At 28.4% G+C, this 17,255-nt stretch overlaps 3 protein-coding genes across 4 annotated transcripts; 2 read left to right on the top strand and 1 right to left on the bottom strand.

Annotated features, from left to right (window-relative positions):
* Positions 1–267: 267 nt before the first annotated feature.
* On the bottom strand, positions 268–2,206 carry LOC124425439 (sequestosome-1). Its single transcript, XM_046965768.1, has 3 exons — positions 1,885–2,206; positions 711–1,759; positions 268–582 (listed from the first exon to the last, which is right to left on the bottom strand). Exons 1-3 carry the CDS (start codon positions 2,051–2,053, stop codon positions 346–348), a joined length of 1,455 nt encoding a protein of 484 aa, XP_046821724.1. The 5' UTR covers positions 2,054–2,206; the 3' UTR covers positions 268–345.
* A 71-nt stretch (positions 2,207–2,277) lies between these two features.
* LOC124425438 (glutamate receptor ionotropic, kainate glr-3-like) lies at positions 2,278–11,929 on the top strand. 2 transcript variants are annotated; one of them, XM_046965767.1, is made up of 13 exons: positions 2,278–2,390; positions 2,466–2,646; positions 4,437–4,665; positions 4,745–4,796; positions 4,950–5,074; positions 5,151–5,316; positions 9,512–9,999; positions 10,080–10,409; positions 10,493–10,658; positions 10,729–10,937; positions 11,104–11,193; positions 11,293–11,456; positions 11,522–11,929. In XM_046965767.1, the coding sequence occupies exons 3-13, from the start codon at positions 4,477–4,479 to the stop codon at positions 11,841–11,843; spliced, it is 2,301 nt and encodes a 766-aa protein (XP_046821723.1). In that variant the 5' UTR covers positions 2,278–2,390; positions 2,466–2,646; positions 4,437–4,476; the 3' UTR covers positions 11,844–11,929. The 2 variants fall into 2 exon arrangements, with proteins under 2 accessions (XP_046821723.1, XP_046821722.1); XM_046965766.1 differs by having other exon boundaries at positions 4,745–5,074.
* Positions 5,493–6,626, top strand: LOC124425443. The gene is made up of 4 exons (XM_046965774.1): positions 5,493–5,582; positions 5,761–5,850; positions 5,948–6,111; positions 6,176–6,626. The coding sequence occupies exons 2-4, from the start codon at positions 5,791–5,793 to the stop codon at positions 6,453–6,455; spliced, it is 504 nt and encodes a 167-aa protein (XP_046821730.1). The 5' UTR covers positions 5,493–5,582; positions 5,761–5,790; the 3' UTR covers positions 6,456–6,626.
* Positions 11,930–17,255: the final 5,326 nt, after the last annotated feature.

Raw genomic sequence — 17,255 nt, forward strand, 5'->3', positions numbered from 1 at the left:
TTGTTCGTTTCAATCTAATAAAACCTTTCTAAAAGAGTAATTAAATGTATTTATATACATATGTATAAATTTCTCTTTTTTAATTTTGGATAAAATGTAAAGAAATAGAGAACAATTACACACTGCACTACTTTATTGATTATTACATTATAATCTAAAAATTTTAGAACAAAAAAATCTAGAAATATTACATTTCTACATTTATATGTATACTAAAGAAAAGTATATAGAATTATAGATTATTAAAGTTGGAATGTTACTATAATATTCAAAGATATATAACTTTATTTTTATATAAGATTCCCCTTAAGTTTTTTTAATAAGATATAGTCAAAATAGATTGTATCATTCGCGTACGGGTGACAGCATATCCAAAACTTTTCCAATATCACCATCCTTGATTTCTAATAGTTGAGTAAGCCAACCACCTTCATTAGAAAATCCCATAGTCATCATAATTTCAACTGCATTTTGAATCTTTGGATTTCGATGATATATAATTTGTTGTTGAATTGGTTTTGGTAATTGTGGATATAAATTTCCATTTGACTCTTCTTTTGTAGGTGCTGATGGAGTAATAACCTAAATATAAAAGTTTTATATAGCTTATTTAATATATTTTGATTATAATATATTTTTCCATAAAAAAATTTTATTATTTTATATATGGATATATATATTTTCCTGTATCAAAGGTGCATAAACATTACCTTGTTTGGCACATTTTCGTTAATGGGTTGAGAAGAATAAGACAAAGTTTGATCAGTAACAGAAGTAGCAGCAGCAGCAGCAGAAGACCGTTCGTCTTTATTCAACATAGTCCAATCTTCGTCATCTGAGGATTTATCAGATTTTTCAGAAGGTGAATCATTTTTACTAGCTAAGGTTTCAACATTAGAAGCAGGAATATTAATATTTTGTTCTTCTGTCAATTTCCTGCCTTCTCCAGAAAACTTTGCAGAAGCATTTTCATTTGTAGTTGATGATACTTTTGATTCAGCTTGTTTAGTAGGAGCATTTTTTTGCGACATATCAGATTTTTCATTATTTTTAACTTTCATACTGATGTCAATTCCAAGAGGATTTAAAAATTGAGCAATATTGTCTTCTACCATTTTTAAAAGATCGATATGGGGTTTTGCTTCTTTTTTAGCTTCTTTAGGTAATGGTTCATTAGATGAAGGTATGGCTTCGGTCGCCGTTTCTGGCGGTTTTTGAATATTATTCTTTATGGGACACTCACCTGCATTATATGTCCAATCATTAAAATAATCTGCAAAAGTATCCACCCATGAAGAATTATCGCAATTTGGTCTAGATTTTCTGCAATGTTTCTCATTCATAGTTGGACATTCTCTACTATCCTCTGCTCTTGTATTATATGTAACACTTTTTCTAATAAATTTTTTCATATGATGAGCCAAACGTCTACCATACCGTGATGTCCATTGCAATGGTACTGCTATACGAATCATGCAATGCTCAGGATGCATTCCTTTTGATTCACAATCAAAACATAAATCATAATCTGGACATTCAATACATTTATATCGAAAACCTTTAACGTTCTTATTGCAACCATCGCATATGATATTGTAATGAAGCACTCCTGCAATTTCTTCTGGTTGAACATATACATTTTTCTCATGGTCTACATGTTGTGTAATGTATAATTTACGAGGTCTAAGTCTTGGGGATTCAGTTAAAGCAATAAGTAACTCTTCATCAGTTGATATTGCTATCTGATCATTTTCGGCATCTGGAATATTTAACAATTAAAATTTCCTTAAAAATTTATACAAAATCAAGAAAGTGATAAACATTAATATAATATATATTATAAATTAATGAATAGTCAATCATTTAAAATTTTTAGATATTTACCGTTCCAGGTGATTGTAAATTGTTTCCCCTGTAAATTTGGAAAAACCGTTTGTAATTTTTCTCTCAAGTACATATAACTTCTTACAACGTCAGATTCAATTGTAAATCTTCGAATCTCTTCTTCCTTCGAGGATCCTTGAATTATCAAATATGCTTTGAAATGTTCCATTTCGTAATAAGAAATTATCGTTTAAATTTGAATAAATCACAGATAGAGATCCAAAGAAATGTTTTTTTCGATCAAATAAATATATATATATATATATATATATATATATTTAACGTAAAATCTTGTAAAATGACAACGTAAAATCACGATCACGATTAAGACGCAATATGTCCCTGGAATTCTTTTGATGATTCTTTTATAGTCGAAGTGGGATATTGATTCACGTCAGCGTTAACGGCGCCTGCGTCAAATCAAAATGGCGGGGTATTGCTGACGAAGTAAAATTGAATACTTATAATGTGTATATCAAAGAGAGAATAGTTGAAATAAATCGATGGTAATTAAAATATTATTTATATTATCGCAAACGTGGAAAAGATTTTCTTTTTTTATCGACTTTTCTTTATAACAGCTACGACATAATAATCATAACAATTCAATTCGGGAAGTATCATTCAGCGCCATTTTTGAATGAGATGCAGAATTCGAAGCTTCGTCATGTGACTTTATCTACACGTAAGAAATAACTCATACTGTACAGTGTAAAAGTTTAAAGTCATGATAGTGAATTGCTATATTGCATCATAATACAGGTAGACCGAAACGAAATTCTTTTCTATTTCAGGAAATATGAATTTCTTTTTCGTAATACAGTAATGTATACGTATATATATATATATATATATATATATATATATATATATATATATATTAATATTAATATATATATATATATTATAATAATTAATTAAGTAATTAATATATATATATATTATATTATAATATATATATATATATTAATTACATTATACAAATATTCATATTTCTATGAATATTTTATGATATTGGAGAAAGTATTAATAAATTCTTAAACATACAATAATTGGAGATATAAAGAAATACGTCAAATATACCCACGTTTAATGGAATCGATTTTTGAAAATTAATTATTGTTTTGTTTGTTGAAAATAAATTGTAAACGAAAATAATATATTATTTTGACATAATCGTTTAAAATTTAGAGGGAAAGAAAGAACTAATACGTGACTAGGCCTGAGACTGTAATAAAAAGTATTTCAAGTATTGAAATGTTTTTAAAAAATTAAAAAATTGTGTTTAAAAAGACAATTAGATTTTGTGATTTCAAGAATTGACATGAAATGAATTCATTGTATCTATTGATATAAATTCTAAATTAAATATTATTTATTTACAAACATATTATTTATTTAATGTTGTAATCAGTTTTTTGTACTTCCTCAAAAGTTTCCTCAATCATAATAATTTTCCATAATAATCTACTGTTTGCGCATATGGAAAAAAACTAGAATATAACGTTTGGTGATCGTAAAATAATTTTGTCAAGTTCTTGCATCGTTTATATCGATTAGAACGTCTATTAAATTATTTTAATGGAAGTACGATGTCGTTTTTAAGACATTGCATTTAACATTTGTATGGAATAAAAACGAACCACGTGTGTCTATGTAGATACATAAACACAGATGGATTCACGTACATTTGCCAAACAAGAAAAGGAAAAGAACAAAAAAGAAAAAAGGGGAAATGAAAATAACCGATTATTAATCGATCGATGACAGACCAATACCGGAACGTATAAAATTATTATCGTCACAAGAATACATATGAAAACACATACACACAAACATATGCCGCGCGTTCATATCAATCAGCACTACAGTCGCAATATTCGAAGAAGTAATAAGTATCTCAATAGTTCAAAAATTTAGTTACGCCTGATCTTCTTTCGTTATTGTGTAAACATTTTTTCCACGAATTTTATTAAAATAGTCTGTCGATTCGTTCTATTTGAGAAATAGTCCGATTCGTTCAATTTGAGAAATACGAAAGAAAAAATGAGATTCTTCGTACGATTAACAATACTCATTCCTCTTTTTCTTCTTCTTCCTTCGAAAATCGCAAGATCTTACGAATTTCTTTCTATCGGCGAAGAATATATTCCTATTATCATCAACATTTGCAAATTATACGGAACGAAATCAATAATTTTCTTGTACTCCGAATCAATGAAAGGTGCTATCATAATATTTCTAACTTTCACTTCTTCATTTGAATTATTATTGTTTTTCCCTTCCTTAGAAATGGAAATGGAAACGATGATTTTGAAATGGACGCGTGCGCTTTCTCGAGAAGGATTTACGTCCACGAATTTGTACTTTTCGCAATTGCATAAATCATCGTATTATGTAGGGCGAATCAAACGACCGCATTATATCACTGTGATTTCAAATTACAATGCAATTAATGAGTTCTCTTTAGCAACCAGTACATTTGACATGTCTTTTGCTGCTTGGCTAGTGTTATTCATTTACAAGGGACATGGTTCCGATTATTGTTACAGTCCACCAAGTAACATATTTCATTTAAAATTCAACTCGAAAATGTTGGTACGTTGCGGTATGGAAAATAATTTACGAGAGTGGTATTCGATCGATACGAATCGAACCGAGATCGTCGATTTAGCAACATGGAGCTTAGAAAAAGGAATAACTAAAATTGCTTCAGATTCTCTTCTTCATGAAAGAAGATATAATTTAGAGAGTTTGATAATGAGAGCTGTTATAATTAAGGTAAAATATTCTCTAATCTGGATATATTTTCCATTTTCTAGTTATTTAAATTCGCATTAATTATTTTATTTTGCACTAGGATTCGTCGTTCCTAATTGTAAACGAGGATGGTGAATTAGACGGGATATTCGGTAAAATATTAAGAGAACTTTCTATGACTCTCAATTTTAGTTTCAATATTGTTTCTGAAGTAGAAGAATATGGAAGTTGGAATCTTAAAGAAAAGACTTGGTCCGGAGCAGTAGGAGAATTATATGCTGGACGTGCTGACATTTCTATTTCAGATTTTTCTATTACTAGTGCTAGATTGAATGCTGTTGACTTTACACTTCCACTTTTGCTTTCGAAAAAATGTCTTTATATTCGCGAGCCAGAAATATTTGCGATTAAATGGTCATCTTTTTTTCAAGTATGATAACTTGCAATGAAATTTTTTTTTTTCGTTGGTTAACCTTTATGAATTAAAAAATTGTTATTTTTCTCAGACATTCTCCTATTCTATTTGGATAGCTATATTGGTGATATTAATTGTTGGATCGATTTTACTGATTTTTCTCAAAATACAGAATGGAACGGATCGTAACGTAGGACATTTGTTATCCGATAATTTTCTGGAGATTTGGGGTATATTTTGTCAACAGGGATTAGCAGGTATGATACGATATTTCTTAAATTTCATTTAAATTCTTTTTTTTTTAATGGTTACATTTATACAAAGTATTCGTTTGATTTAGATTTTTCTGATAGATCTTCTTTAAGAATAGCATACTTCTCTATCCTTCTTTCGGCTGTCGTTTTATCGGCCGCTTATTCTGCGGCTTTGATAAGCTTTTTAACGTCTACTGTCCATATTTTACCCTTTCGTTCATTAGAAAGTTTCGTTGAAGACGGCACTTATCAATTATCTGTCTTTCGTGGTACGTCTGATTATGATATGTTTGTAGTGAGTATTATATTTATTATCTACGTTGTTTTATATATATATATATATATATATATATATATATATATATATATATATATAGATGAAGATGACATGTAAGGTATATGTATACATATAAAGATGAGAAGATGAGCAAAAATATTTATTTGTAGAATTCGAAAAATCCGCTTGAAAAGAAATTGATGAAGTTGATGATAGAAGAAGAAAAATTGACAACAAATGTAGAGGAAGGATTCAAGAGAGTATGATGAAGTATTATAAGAAACCAAAACAAAAAAGCAACATAATAACATATAGTTATATATAATTTAATTTTCAATATTTTTTATTGAATCACAGGTTTGTAAAAATCGGAAACTAGCAATGTACTCATCTGAGGAAGTACAAAAGATTGTAAATCTTAAAATACCATGTAATCTGGCTTCTATTGAGACGGGACGCGTAGACAGTTTAGCCATGATTTTATCCAAAAACAATCCATTCACAGACGTTATCAATTTTCAGTAAGAGCACAATTAATAATATAAAATTTTATTTATCGTACGTTAAAGCACGAACTCATTCTAGCTTGCAGAAATTTATCGATAATGGTATGATGAATCGTTTAAAAGATTCGACATTTAAGAAGAAATCCAGTGATTTGAAGAAACATGAACCGGTTCGCATAAACAGCGTTATGTCGCTTATTTTCTTCATTCAAACTGGTATCATTTTGAGTATTTTTATTCTGATCATAGAAAAGTGTATATTTTCTTCCAAAATGAAGAAGGTGTCAATGGTAAATCGTACTCCGATTAAATCGTTCGGAGTTAATGTAAAAAGGAAACGACAACGCGAGAACTATTAACAATAACGCTAAAACTCGCTTTTAAACGAATTTTTTTATTTTGATCGTAATATTTTAATATGGCACATATTCTTAATCGATTGTAATAATTGTCTATGATAACCTCGTGCATGCGTATATAGAAAAAATTAGAATATAACGTTTGCTAGTAGTAAATCATTTTGTTAAATAATTGCCCCGTTTGTATTAATTGAGTTATGTTAATATTATTTATTAATTATTAATATTATTTATTAATTGATTTATGTAAATTTTAATGAGTGCAACGTTTTATTTTAAGACATTGTATTTTGCTATCTTATCTAGAATAACGTAAATGTGTAAAGATTTTTATTTTACCAGTACAACATTCAATGTTTGATTTCACTCTTCCTCTTTTGCTTTCCAAAAATAATTTGTACTTTCACAAATGTTTTTGCGATTAAATTTGGATTGCTACATGTGGAATATTTGTTTTTACAATGATATTATTAATTTTTATTAAAATAAGGGATAAAATGGATGGAAGCGTAAGACATATATTAGGCGATAATTTTTTGGAAATTTGGGGTACATTTTATGAACAGGGACTCGCAGGTTTGATTCAATACTTTCAGACATTCACTTTTACTTCTCTTTTTTTGTTAGTAGTCATATTTATTCGTTTGTACTTTAGAATTTTTTTATAGATCATTGTTACGAATAGCATATTTGTCTATATCTTTTCTGGGTGTAGTCTTATCGGTTGCTTTAATAAACTTTTTAAAATCTGCTGTTATTATCTTACCGTTTCATTCGTTAGAGGATTTCGTTGCAGACGATACTTATCAGCTTGCCGTATTTCGTGGTACGGCTATGATATCTTTACAGTGAATATTATATGCATTATCTATGTTGTTCGATATATATATATATATATATATATATATATACATAAAGCAATGAATTCCTATATGAACATGAGGAACAAATGTATTTATTTGTAGAATTTGGAACATCCACTTAAAGGATTTAATGAAATTAATCCTAAAAGAGGAAGAATTGTCAGTAGATATAATGGAAGGTTTTAGAAAAGTACGTTGAGGTATTATAAAAAAAATATAAAAATGTTGAAATAATTTATCTTTATATATATATATATATATATATATATATATATATATATATATAGTTTTATCTTTAGTATCTTTCATTAATTTACAGATTTGCGAAAATCAGAAACTAACAATCTACTCATCCGACGAAATAGAGTATACTGTATATCTTAAAGTACCATGCAATATTATTTCTTTTGAAACACGATATGTAGACGATTGAAACACGATTTGAAACACGATTTTAGTCATGATTTTATCTAAACACAATCCATTCATAGAAATCATCAATTTTCAGTAAGAAAACAATTATTCAATGATGTAAATTTTGTATATTTGTACATTGAAGCACAAATATAATTTAGCTTGTAGAAATTTATCAAAAATGAGATGATGAATCGTTGAATAACATATATAAAACTTCAAAAGAATTCCAATATGATGAAGCCATAATCTGTTGAAATAACCAGCGTAATATCACTTATTTTTTTTTATCATGATTAGTATCATTTTGATCATAGAGAAGTATATTTTTGCTAAAAGTAAGAAGGATTTGATGGTAAAATGTATGCCATTGAAAAATCATTAGATTTTTGTGTAAAGAGAAAGAAAGTATAAAAAATATTGGAAATTACTACGCGAATTGTAAATGTGCACGCATAAAATATTAAATTTTTATATTATTTTAATTGATAATTTTCTGATAGAATAGAAACAAGCTTGCACGTAGCTTTTACACTAAGCTTTTGCATTATTTAGCACAGTTTTAAATTGAGATAGTTATAGGTGTAATCGCGTGTACAACGCATCTTCTTTATTTGTCGCATGTACGTTAATTTATCTCTCCTTACGGGAAGTATGTTTGTAATTTATTTATATATACATATATATTGAAATAAATTATATATATATATATATATATATATATATTGTATGTAATTTTTTTATAGTTCTCTAGAATAATAGAAAAAAAAATTACGTTCGTCATTTTTTATGCAAGAATAACGATTGGCTGGTGCAATTTAATCAGGTTCTCACGAGTTCTTCAATAAACATATTTTTATATGTAGAGCAAATTTATCTAATTTTTTCTACGTGTATAACTAAATCTTTATATATTGCTTAACATGTTCTTAATCGTGCATAATAATTTTTTCTGACAAGTTCGCTTTTGAGCATTACAATAATTAGAATATAATGTTTAGGGTTATTTCTTCTAAAGTGTAACAGTTGGAAATCGTTTTCTCGAGTACTTATCTTATTTATAACGTTCAAAACATATTATTAAATTATTTTAATGGAAGTAAAACGTTGTTCATAAGACATTGCATTTTATAATCGTAAATGGAATAATAAAAACATGTAACGTGTGTATATGGATATATAAATACAGATAGAAATATATTCATACATTCTATGAAAAAAAAAATAATGAAAAAGAAAAAAGAGAGGAAGGAAACGTTTGTTTATTAATCCATCGATAATAAATCAATGCCAGTAGTCATAAAATAATATTCTTCGCACGAATCTAGAGATATAAATCGCGTGTATTCAAATCGTCATGATAATCGGAACAATCGAACTGACAATAATTCTCTCAATAGTTTAGAAATTTAGTCTCGCTCGATCTTCCCTTGGCATAACGTAAAAAATATTTCCATTAATTTCTTTATAATGTAATCTTTGATTCATTCAATATAAAAAATATTCTTATAATCATTGAACGACATATAAACAAATGACGTTTTTAGTAAGATTTACGATACTCATACTTCTTTTTATTGTTCCTTTATTTCCGAAGGTTGCAAGATCTCATGAACTTCTTTCTATCGGTGATGAATATGTTACTTTCATTATCGAAATTTTCAAATTATACAGAACAAAATCTACGATCTTCTTATACGCCGAATCGATAAAAGGTGCAATAAAATATTTTTCATTTTCTTTTCATCATTTTTGATATTTATATTCTTTTTTTTTCAGAAATGGAAATGACAACGATGGTGTTCAAATGGACGCGTGCCCTTTCTCGCGAAGGTTTTATGACTTCGAACTTATACTTTTCAGAATTGCACGAATCGTCGTATTATATAAATCGAATCGTACGACCGCATTACGTCGCAGTTATATCTAATTACAATGCAATTAATGAATTCTCTTTGGCAACCAGTAATTTTGACATGTCCTTTGCTGCCTGGTTAGTATTGTTCATTCACAAGGCAAACGATTACGATTATTGTCACAGTCCACAAGGTAACATATTTCATTTGAAATTCAATTCGGAAATGTTGGTACGTTGCGGTACGGAAAATATTTTACGAGAATGGTATTCCATTGATCCAAATCGAACTGAGATCGACGATGTAGCAACTTGGAATTTGGAAAAAGGAATTATTAATATTTCACCAAATTCTTTTTATGAAAGAAGATACAATTTACAGGGTTTGATCATGAGAGCTATTATAATTAAGGTATGATATTTTCATTATGTAAATTTTCTATATTTTCAACTCGAAATAGATCGTTATTTATTTCACTTTCTTATTCGCAGAATTCATTATTTATAAGAATAAATAAGGATAGCAAATTGGACGGTCAGTTTGATAGAATATTAGAAGAACTTATTGGGATGCTTAATTTTACTTTCGATATTGTCGCGGAACTAGATGAGTATGGAAGTTGGAATCCAAAAGAAAAATCTTGGTCCGGAGCAATGGGAGAATTATATGCTGGACATGCTGACATTTGCCTTTCAGATTTTTCTATGACCAGTGCAAGATTGAACATTGTTGACTTCACGCTTCCTCTTTTAACTTCAAAAAACTATCTTTACATTAAAAAACCACAATTATTTGCGATTAATTGGTCATCGTATTTTCTAGTATGATAACTTGTATTCAATTTTCTTTTCATACTTTATCAAGCGTTAATCATCATGTATTAAATAATTGTTTATTTTTTTAGGTTTTCTCCAATTTCGTTTGGATTGCTATGTTTGGAATATTAATTTTTGCATCGATATTACTAGCTTTTTTCAAAATAAGGTATGAAACGGATCGTAATATAGGATATTTATTGATCGATAATTTTCTAGAGATTTGGGGTATATTTTGTCAACAGGGACTCGTAGGTTTGTTTTAATATTTTTGGATTTTTTTTTTTTAATAATTAGATTAACAGAAAGTATTCGTTTGTTTTAGATTTTCCTGAAATATCTTCGTTAAAAATAGCATATCTCTCTATATTTTTTTTGGCTGTAGTCTTATCGGCTGCCTATTCCGCAGCTTTGATAAGCTTTTTAACATCAGATGTCACCATCTTACCGTTTCATTCCTTAGAGGGTTTTATTGCAGACGGTACTTATCAGCTTATCGTACTTCGCGGTACGTCTGATTATGATCTTCTTGTAGTGAGTATTAAACGTATTACATATGTTATTTATATACATATATATATATATATATATATATATATATATAATATAAACATATATATATATATAAATATATATATATATATAAATACGTTCAAAGCAATAAATATATGAGGATGAAGAAATGTATTTTTTTTTGTAGAATTCGGGAGATCCACTTGGAAAAAAATTAAGGAAGTTTATGCTGAAAGATGAGGAATTGCCAATAAATATAATAGAAGGAGTTAAGAAGGTACGTTGAGGTATTATAAAAGAAATATAAAAATACTAAAATAATTTATCTATCTAAATATATATAATTTTATTTTTAGTATCTTTTGTTTAATTATAGATTTGTGAAAATCCGAAACTAGCATTTTACTCGTCCGATGAAATAAACAAGATTGTAAATTTTAAAATGCCATGCGATATGTTTCCTATTGAAACAGGACGAATGGACAATTTAGCCATGATTTTATCTAAGAACAATCCATTTAGAGATGTTATTAATTTTCAGTAAGTACATAATTTATAATGTAAACTATCTTTTATCTTGTGTTAAAATCACAATATCATTTTAGCTTGCAGAAATTTATCAATAATGGAATGATGAATCATTTAAAGGAAACGACATCTAAAATGAAATCGTTTGGTATGATCAAGCATCAACCGGTTTGTATAATCAACGTAATATCCCTTATTTTCTTCATCTTAATTGGGATTATTTTGAGTACTTGCATTTTGATCATGGAGAAATTTTTTTTTGCTCATGAAAGTAAGAAAAATTTGATGGTAGAACGTATGCCGTTAAAAAAATTAGATTTTTATGTGAAGAGAAAAAAAGGTATAAAAAATATTACAAATTATTACACGAATCGCAAATGTTCAAGCGTAAAATATTAAAAACGATTTAATGTTTTTTCTCAACAAATTTTTATACTCTTATTGTAATTTTCTAATGAAATGAAAACAACCGTACACTCTATATGCTTTTGCATTATTTAACACAGTTTTAAATTGAAATATTTATTGATGTAATCGCGTGTATAAAGCTTTTTTCTTACTTGTCACGTTTACATATTTTAATTCTTTTAAATTAAAAAAATTTTTTCCTCCTTACACGAAGTATTATATATGTATTTTATAGACGGTATAAAAAAAAAAAAATGATGTTCGCCATTTGTTATGTATGAATTCGTTTTTATATATGTAGAGTTAGTTAATTTAATTGTTTCTACGTGTGAAATTTCCAATGGTAGATATCACAATGTGTGATCACTCATGTACACTATTATATTATATATATAACTATATGTATATTATATAATGAAATTATTTAAGAAATATTAAATTCTTCTAATATTTACACTTATAGTGAAGAATTAACGTGAAATGAATATCTTTAAATTATTTTATTGCATTATATGATATTATTGCGTTTTCATAGTATCTATTCGTACAGGAGATTTTAAATTAAATTTACACGAAACATTTCGTGCGTTTGAATTTTATAAAGAAATTTTTATACATCGCTTAACACTTTCTTACACTGAGTATAATAATATTTTTCTATGAGCTCGCGTTTGCGCATAAAAAACAACTAGAGTGTTATATAAAGGTATATTTCTTCTAATGTGTGGATGATTGGAGATCATTTTGTCAAGTGCTTGATACGTTTATATCGATCAGAGCAACTATTAAATTATTTTAATGAAAGTGCTACGTTGTTTTTACTGATTTGTATGTTGTCGATACGTGCAAACGGAAATGTATTAACGTATCGATTAAAAAAAGGAAAAAAGAAATAAGAGAAAAATGAAAAATACGTTTATTAATTTATCGATAATAAATCAGTGCGAGCACGAATAAAATTATTTCTCTTCATGGGAGTATGTAGACACAACGTCGCGTGCATTCAAATTTGCACGACAATCGGAACAATTGAAGCGATAATAATTCTCTCATAGTATATTGAAATTTAGTTTCGTTCGATCTTCCGTCGCTCTGTCACTGAACATTTTATTCCATTTATTTCTTTGGAGTGTCTACGTCTATTCGTTTAATTTGATTAATATGCTTATCGATCGATATATTTAGAAAAATGACGTTCGTTGCACGATTAAAAATACTCATCCTTTTTTCTCTTTTATCGCAGATCGTTAGAACGTACGAACTTCCTTTTATCGGTGATTTTATCATAGTTCTTTTTATCATAGATATTTATTAATAATATAGCACCAAATGTGTAATTTTTTTATATTCCAAATCGTTAAAAAGTACGACGATATCTCTAATTCTTTTTCCCCCGTTTATATCTATTATCTTTGTTGACGCACACGTGCGTCTCTCCATTGTTCACGGTACTTTCTCTCAAGGATCATAAATATAATACAATTGAAAACAGTTATCCTTGGGAACCTATCGACTATTAGCTAAACAAAACGCATAGATAAAAAACACATGGCCACCTTTGTCTGGGCTTAGGCATACTTAGTAAAGTATCTGGATTTCGATAATATGTCAATCCGGCCAATAAATAAATAGTAAAAATAGAAGACTAGGCTCGATAAGCTAAGGGCTATCTGCGCTTAGCCTTGAAATATCCATCGATACCCTATAATCTTTAAGAGCACTAGAACAAAGGGGCACATATGAAATGTTTAAACATTACAATGAACTATCCGTGACCAATGGGCATTTATTCATTCCCTTTCCATATTTCAAACTCCACCTTTTACCAATCTAATTTAAGTGTACGTGCATAGTTTAAAATAGGCTAAAAGGCAATCAAGTTACATTTTTCAGACTCACAACGTCTAAACTCTCAAGTCCCCTTCAGAAACAACCACTACAACTAACTCTACATCATATACGAGACACACAACAATTGTAACTAATCTAATTAAATACATGGTGAGATTTACATAGTACGCATCATTTAATATCGTGCATTTACTTTTTCATTTCTCACGGGATCCTTTAAAAGAACGTGCGTACTCCCATAATTTGCGGGAACGTGGCGAGCGGTATTCTGCTGACTGCTTACAACGGTATTCTAGTCTAGTGCCGGCGCCCTTATTCATCGCGACCAGTGATTCTATAGCTCGGACAAGGACAAGACGGGGGACATTTCCTTCGTGCGAATCAACTGCTATCGCTGGTCCGGTGCGAGAAGTGAAATTTTAAAAAACGCTCTCGTCAATCAATCAACATTCTTTAATTTTTCTTATCACTCAGAAATCGAGACGACAACGATGGTATTCAAATACACTCGTGAACTTGATCGCAAAGATTATATGTCCTTAAATGTGTATAATTCAGAATTGCAAGATTCGTCGTACTATATAAACCAAGATGTACGTCCTCATTATATCGTTGTGTTATCTAGGTACAACGCGATCAATGAGTTATCCTTAGCGATTAATAACTTTGACATGTTTTTCGCCACTTGATTAGTGATATTCATTAACAAAGGATGGCTTCGAATTAATGTTATAATCCAACAGGTAACATTCCATTTGAAATTCAACACGGAAATGTTGGTCCGTTGTGGTACGGAAAATATTTTACATGAATGGTATTTGATCTATAAGAATCGAACCGAAATCAATGATTTTGTAACTTGAAGTTTAGAGGAAGGAATCATTAAAATGGTTCCGAAATCTCTTTATGACAGAAAATATAATTTGCAGGGTTTGATTATGAAGGCTGTTAATGTAAAATATTTTCTATACATCCAAGAATCACGGGCATTCGCGATTAGATGGTCGTTTTATTTTCTAGTACAATAATTTCCAACCGATTATTTTCTTTTTTCTCGTTTCGTATTAGACAATGACCAAATCTCAGATAAAATGACACAATACGTTTATACAAATAAATTGCCTTCAATTTTTTCAATATTATCTATAGCTGTTCGAAATATACTTATCTCTTTTTTTTCATTGAAATTTGAGAACACTAAATTGGATGAACTAAATCAAATTAAATTAAAATAACTAAAGAAGTTTTACTTCTGTATCGTATAATATCAAGTGATAAGCACACAATCAGTTTATTTATTTCTTTTTTCTTTTAATATCTTTTTTATTATCAATATCTTTTGTTATTATTTATTTTTATTGCGTTATATCTACATGACTTAAAAAATAGTTACTTTTTTTAGGCTTTCTCTCGTTCGGAATGGATAGTCATGCTTGGAGTATTAGTTCTTAGGACGATCTTATTAATATTTGTCAAAATAATAAATGAAACCAATCGTAACATAGGATATTTATTGTCTGATATTATTTTAAAAATTTGGGGTATATTATGTCAACAGGGACAACCAGGTCCGATAAAACGGTACACAATTTTTTTTGTCTTTATTATTCTTTTTCGTAGTTACTTAAACAGAAAGCATATATATCCATATTCTTTATGTCATTGATCTTATTGTCCGCTTATTCTGCGGCTTTCATTAGTTTTTTAACGTCCGGTATCCATATTTTACCCTTTAATTCATTAGAGGGTTTCACTGAAGACGGTACTTACCAATTAGCTGTCTCTCGTGGTACGTCTGATTATGATATATTTGCAGTGAGTATTGAACGTATTATCTACGATGTACTAATTATAAGGATATACGAAGAGAAATATTTATTTGCAGAATTCAAATGATCTGGTTTCAAAAAAAGTAATGAAGTTGATGATAAAAAAGGAAAATTTGCCAGTATCTATATTGGAAGGATTTATGAAAGTACGTTGAGATATTATAAAAAATAAATTAAAATATAGAAAAAATAAAATAACTTTCTGATGTATATATATGTGTGCGTGTATATTTTCTTTATTAATAATCGTTATTAAATTATAGATTTGCGAAAATCAAAAACTAGCTATCTACACGTATAACCGGATAAAAAAAAGCTTAAGTTTTAAAATACCATGTAAAGTGATTGCAGTTGACACAGGAATCATAGACAATTTATCTATAATTTTATCTAAACACAATCCATTTACTGGTGTCATAAATTTTCAGTAAGTACAAGTTAAATATTGTAAATTTTCATTTTATCGTTGATTAATGGCAAAGATCCAGCTTGCAGAGATTTATCAACAATGGTATGGTACAGCGTTTAAAAGATAGGACATTTCAAAAGACATTCAACGATATGCCGAACTATCTTCAGCCAGTTTCCTTAACAAGCATAATGTCTCTTATTTTCTTCATTCAAATTGGAATCATTTTGAGTATTTTTATTCTAATTATAGAAAAGTGTATATTTGCTCGTAAAAACAAGAAAAGGTTGATTGTTGGTCGTATTCCGCCTATCGAATCATTAGAATTTGATTTGAATGCGAAGAGAAGTATGAAAAATATTCTAAACTATCACGACTCTCTAATGTCATCGGTTAAAATATTAACGATAACAACAATGTTCGTTCGAAACGAATGTTTATGTTGTAATTTTCTATAGCACGTGTATGCATTATTTAGCATGGTCTTAAATAGAAATAGAATCACTTCATTTAAAATCAAATTGCAGACGTGTATGATCCATTTTTTTTATTTTATTGAATAGACGCATATGTGTATATATTTTAATCCTTTCGAACTGTATCGATTTCTTCGTAATTACACGAACTTGGTACGATGTATGTATTTACGTGAAATATATTATTTTTTTAATCTTATAAACAATAAGATATAATACTTCGTATTATTCCCTTAAATATGTTTTAAATGTATATATACATGTATATACATTTACACGTGTAAATAAACATACATATGTATATAAATACGAGATTCTTAAAAAAAGCATGGCCTACGTTTTAATATTTTCGATAATGCACATGTATATTAAAAAGTTTCCTTTTTGTTTCTAACTGTACATATATACACATAGTTAATTATACACATACACATACTTAGTTACATTTCAAAGATATGGTTATACGCGCTTATTGATTAACGCGAGGAAATTATAAAAATCTTTTACAAATTAATCACATTCCTCGCTTTCGCGTTACTTATCGTTTAACTAATATAACAGGTTGAGAAACGCTGTTTTAATGACCCTCATAGATATTTTCTCAAACACTAGATGATCGCAAATCTATTTGTCAGATGGATGTCTTGCTTATATCCACAAGAACAGAATCTATTAAAATTATGCCGATGGTATTGCAACGTTGTATACATGATGTTATATTTAACAATCATTACTATTAAATGAACAATGACATAAATGTATTCCCGTAGATACTTAAATATGCTTACACTTATACATTTTATTCATGTACACGTTATACCAAAGAAAAAAAGAAAAC

The sequence above is a fragment of the Vespa crabro genome, chromosome 7, assembly GCF_910589235.1.
Source record: "Vespa crabro chromosome 7, iyVesCrab1.2, whole genome shotgun sequence".
In the NCBI taxonomy this organism is placed as follows: domain Eukaryota; kingdom Metazoa; phylum Arthropoda; class Insecta; order Hymenoptera; family Vespidae; genus Vespa; species Vespa crabro.

Coding starts and splice junctions, on each gene's coding strand:
- LOC124425439 (XM_046965768.1), bottom strand. CDS start 2,053: ATGGAACATTTCAAAGCATATTTGATAATTCAAGGATCCTCGAAGGAA. Junction 1,760..1,884: donor ATTTACAATCACCTGGAACG/GTAAATATCTAA, acceptor TAAATATTCCAG/ATGCCGAAAATGATCAGATA. Junction 583..710: donor ACGAAAATGTGCCAAACAAG/GTAATGTTTATG, acceptor TTTTATATTTAG/GTTATTACTCCATCAGCACC.
- LOC124425438 (XM_046965766.1), top strand. CDS start 4,477: ATGTTGGTACGTTGCGGTATGGAAAATAATTTACGAGAGTGGTATTCG. Junction 5,075..5,150: donor AATGGTCATCTTTTTTTCAA/GTATGATAACTT, acceptor TATTTTTCTCAG/ACATTCTCCTATTCTATTTG. Junction 10,410..10,492: donor ATTGGTCATCGTATTTTCTA/GTATGATAACTT, acceptor TTATTTTTTTAG/GTTTTCTCCAATTTCGTTTG.
- LOC124425443 (XM_046965774.1), top strand. CDS start 5,791: ATGAAGTTGATGATAGAAGAAGAAAAATTGACAACAAATGTAGAGGAA. Junction 5,851..5,947: donor TAGAGGAAGGATTCAAGAGA/GTATGATGAAGT, acceptor ATTGAATCACAG/GTTTGTAAAAATCGGAAACT. Junction 6,112..6,175: donor ACAGACGTTATCAATTTTCA/GTAAGAGCACAA, acceptor AACTCATTCTAG/CTTGCAGAAATTTATCGATA.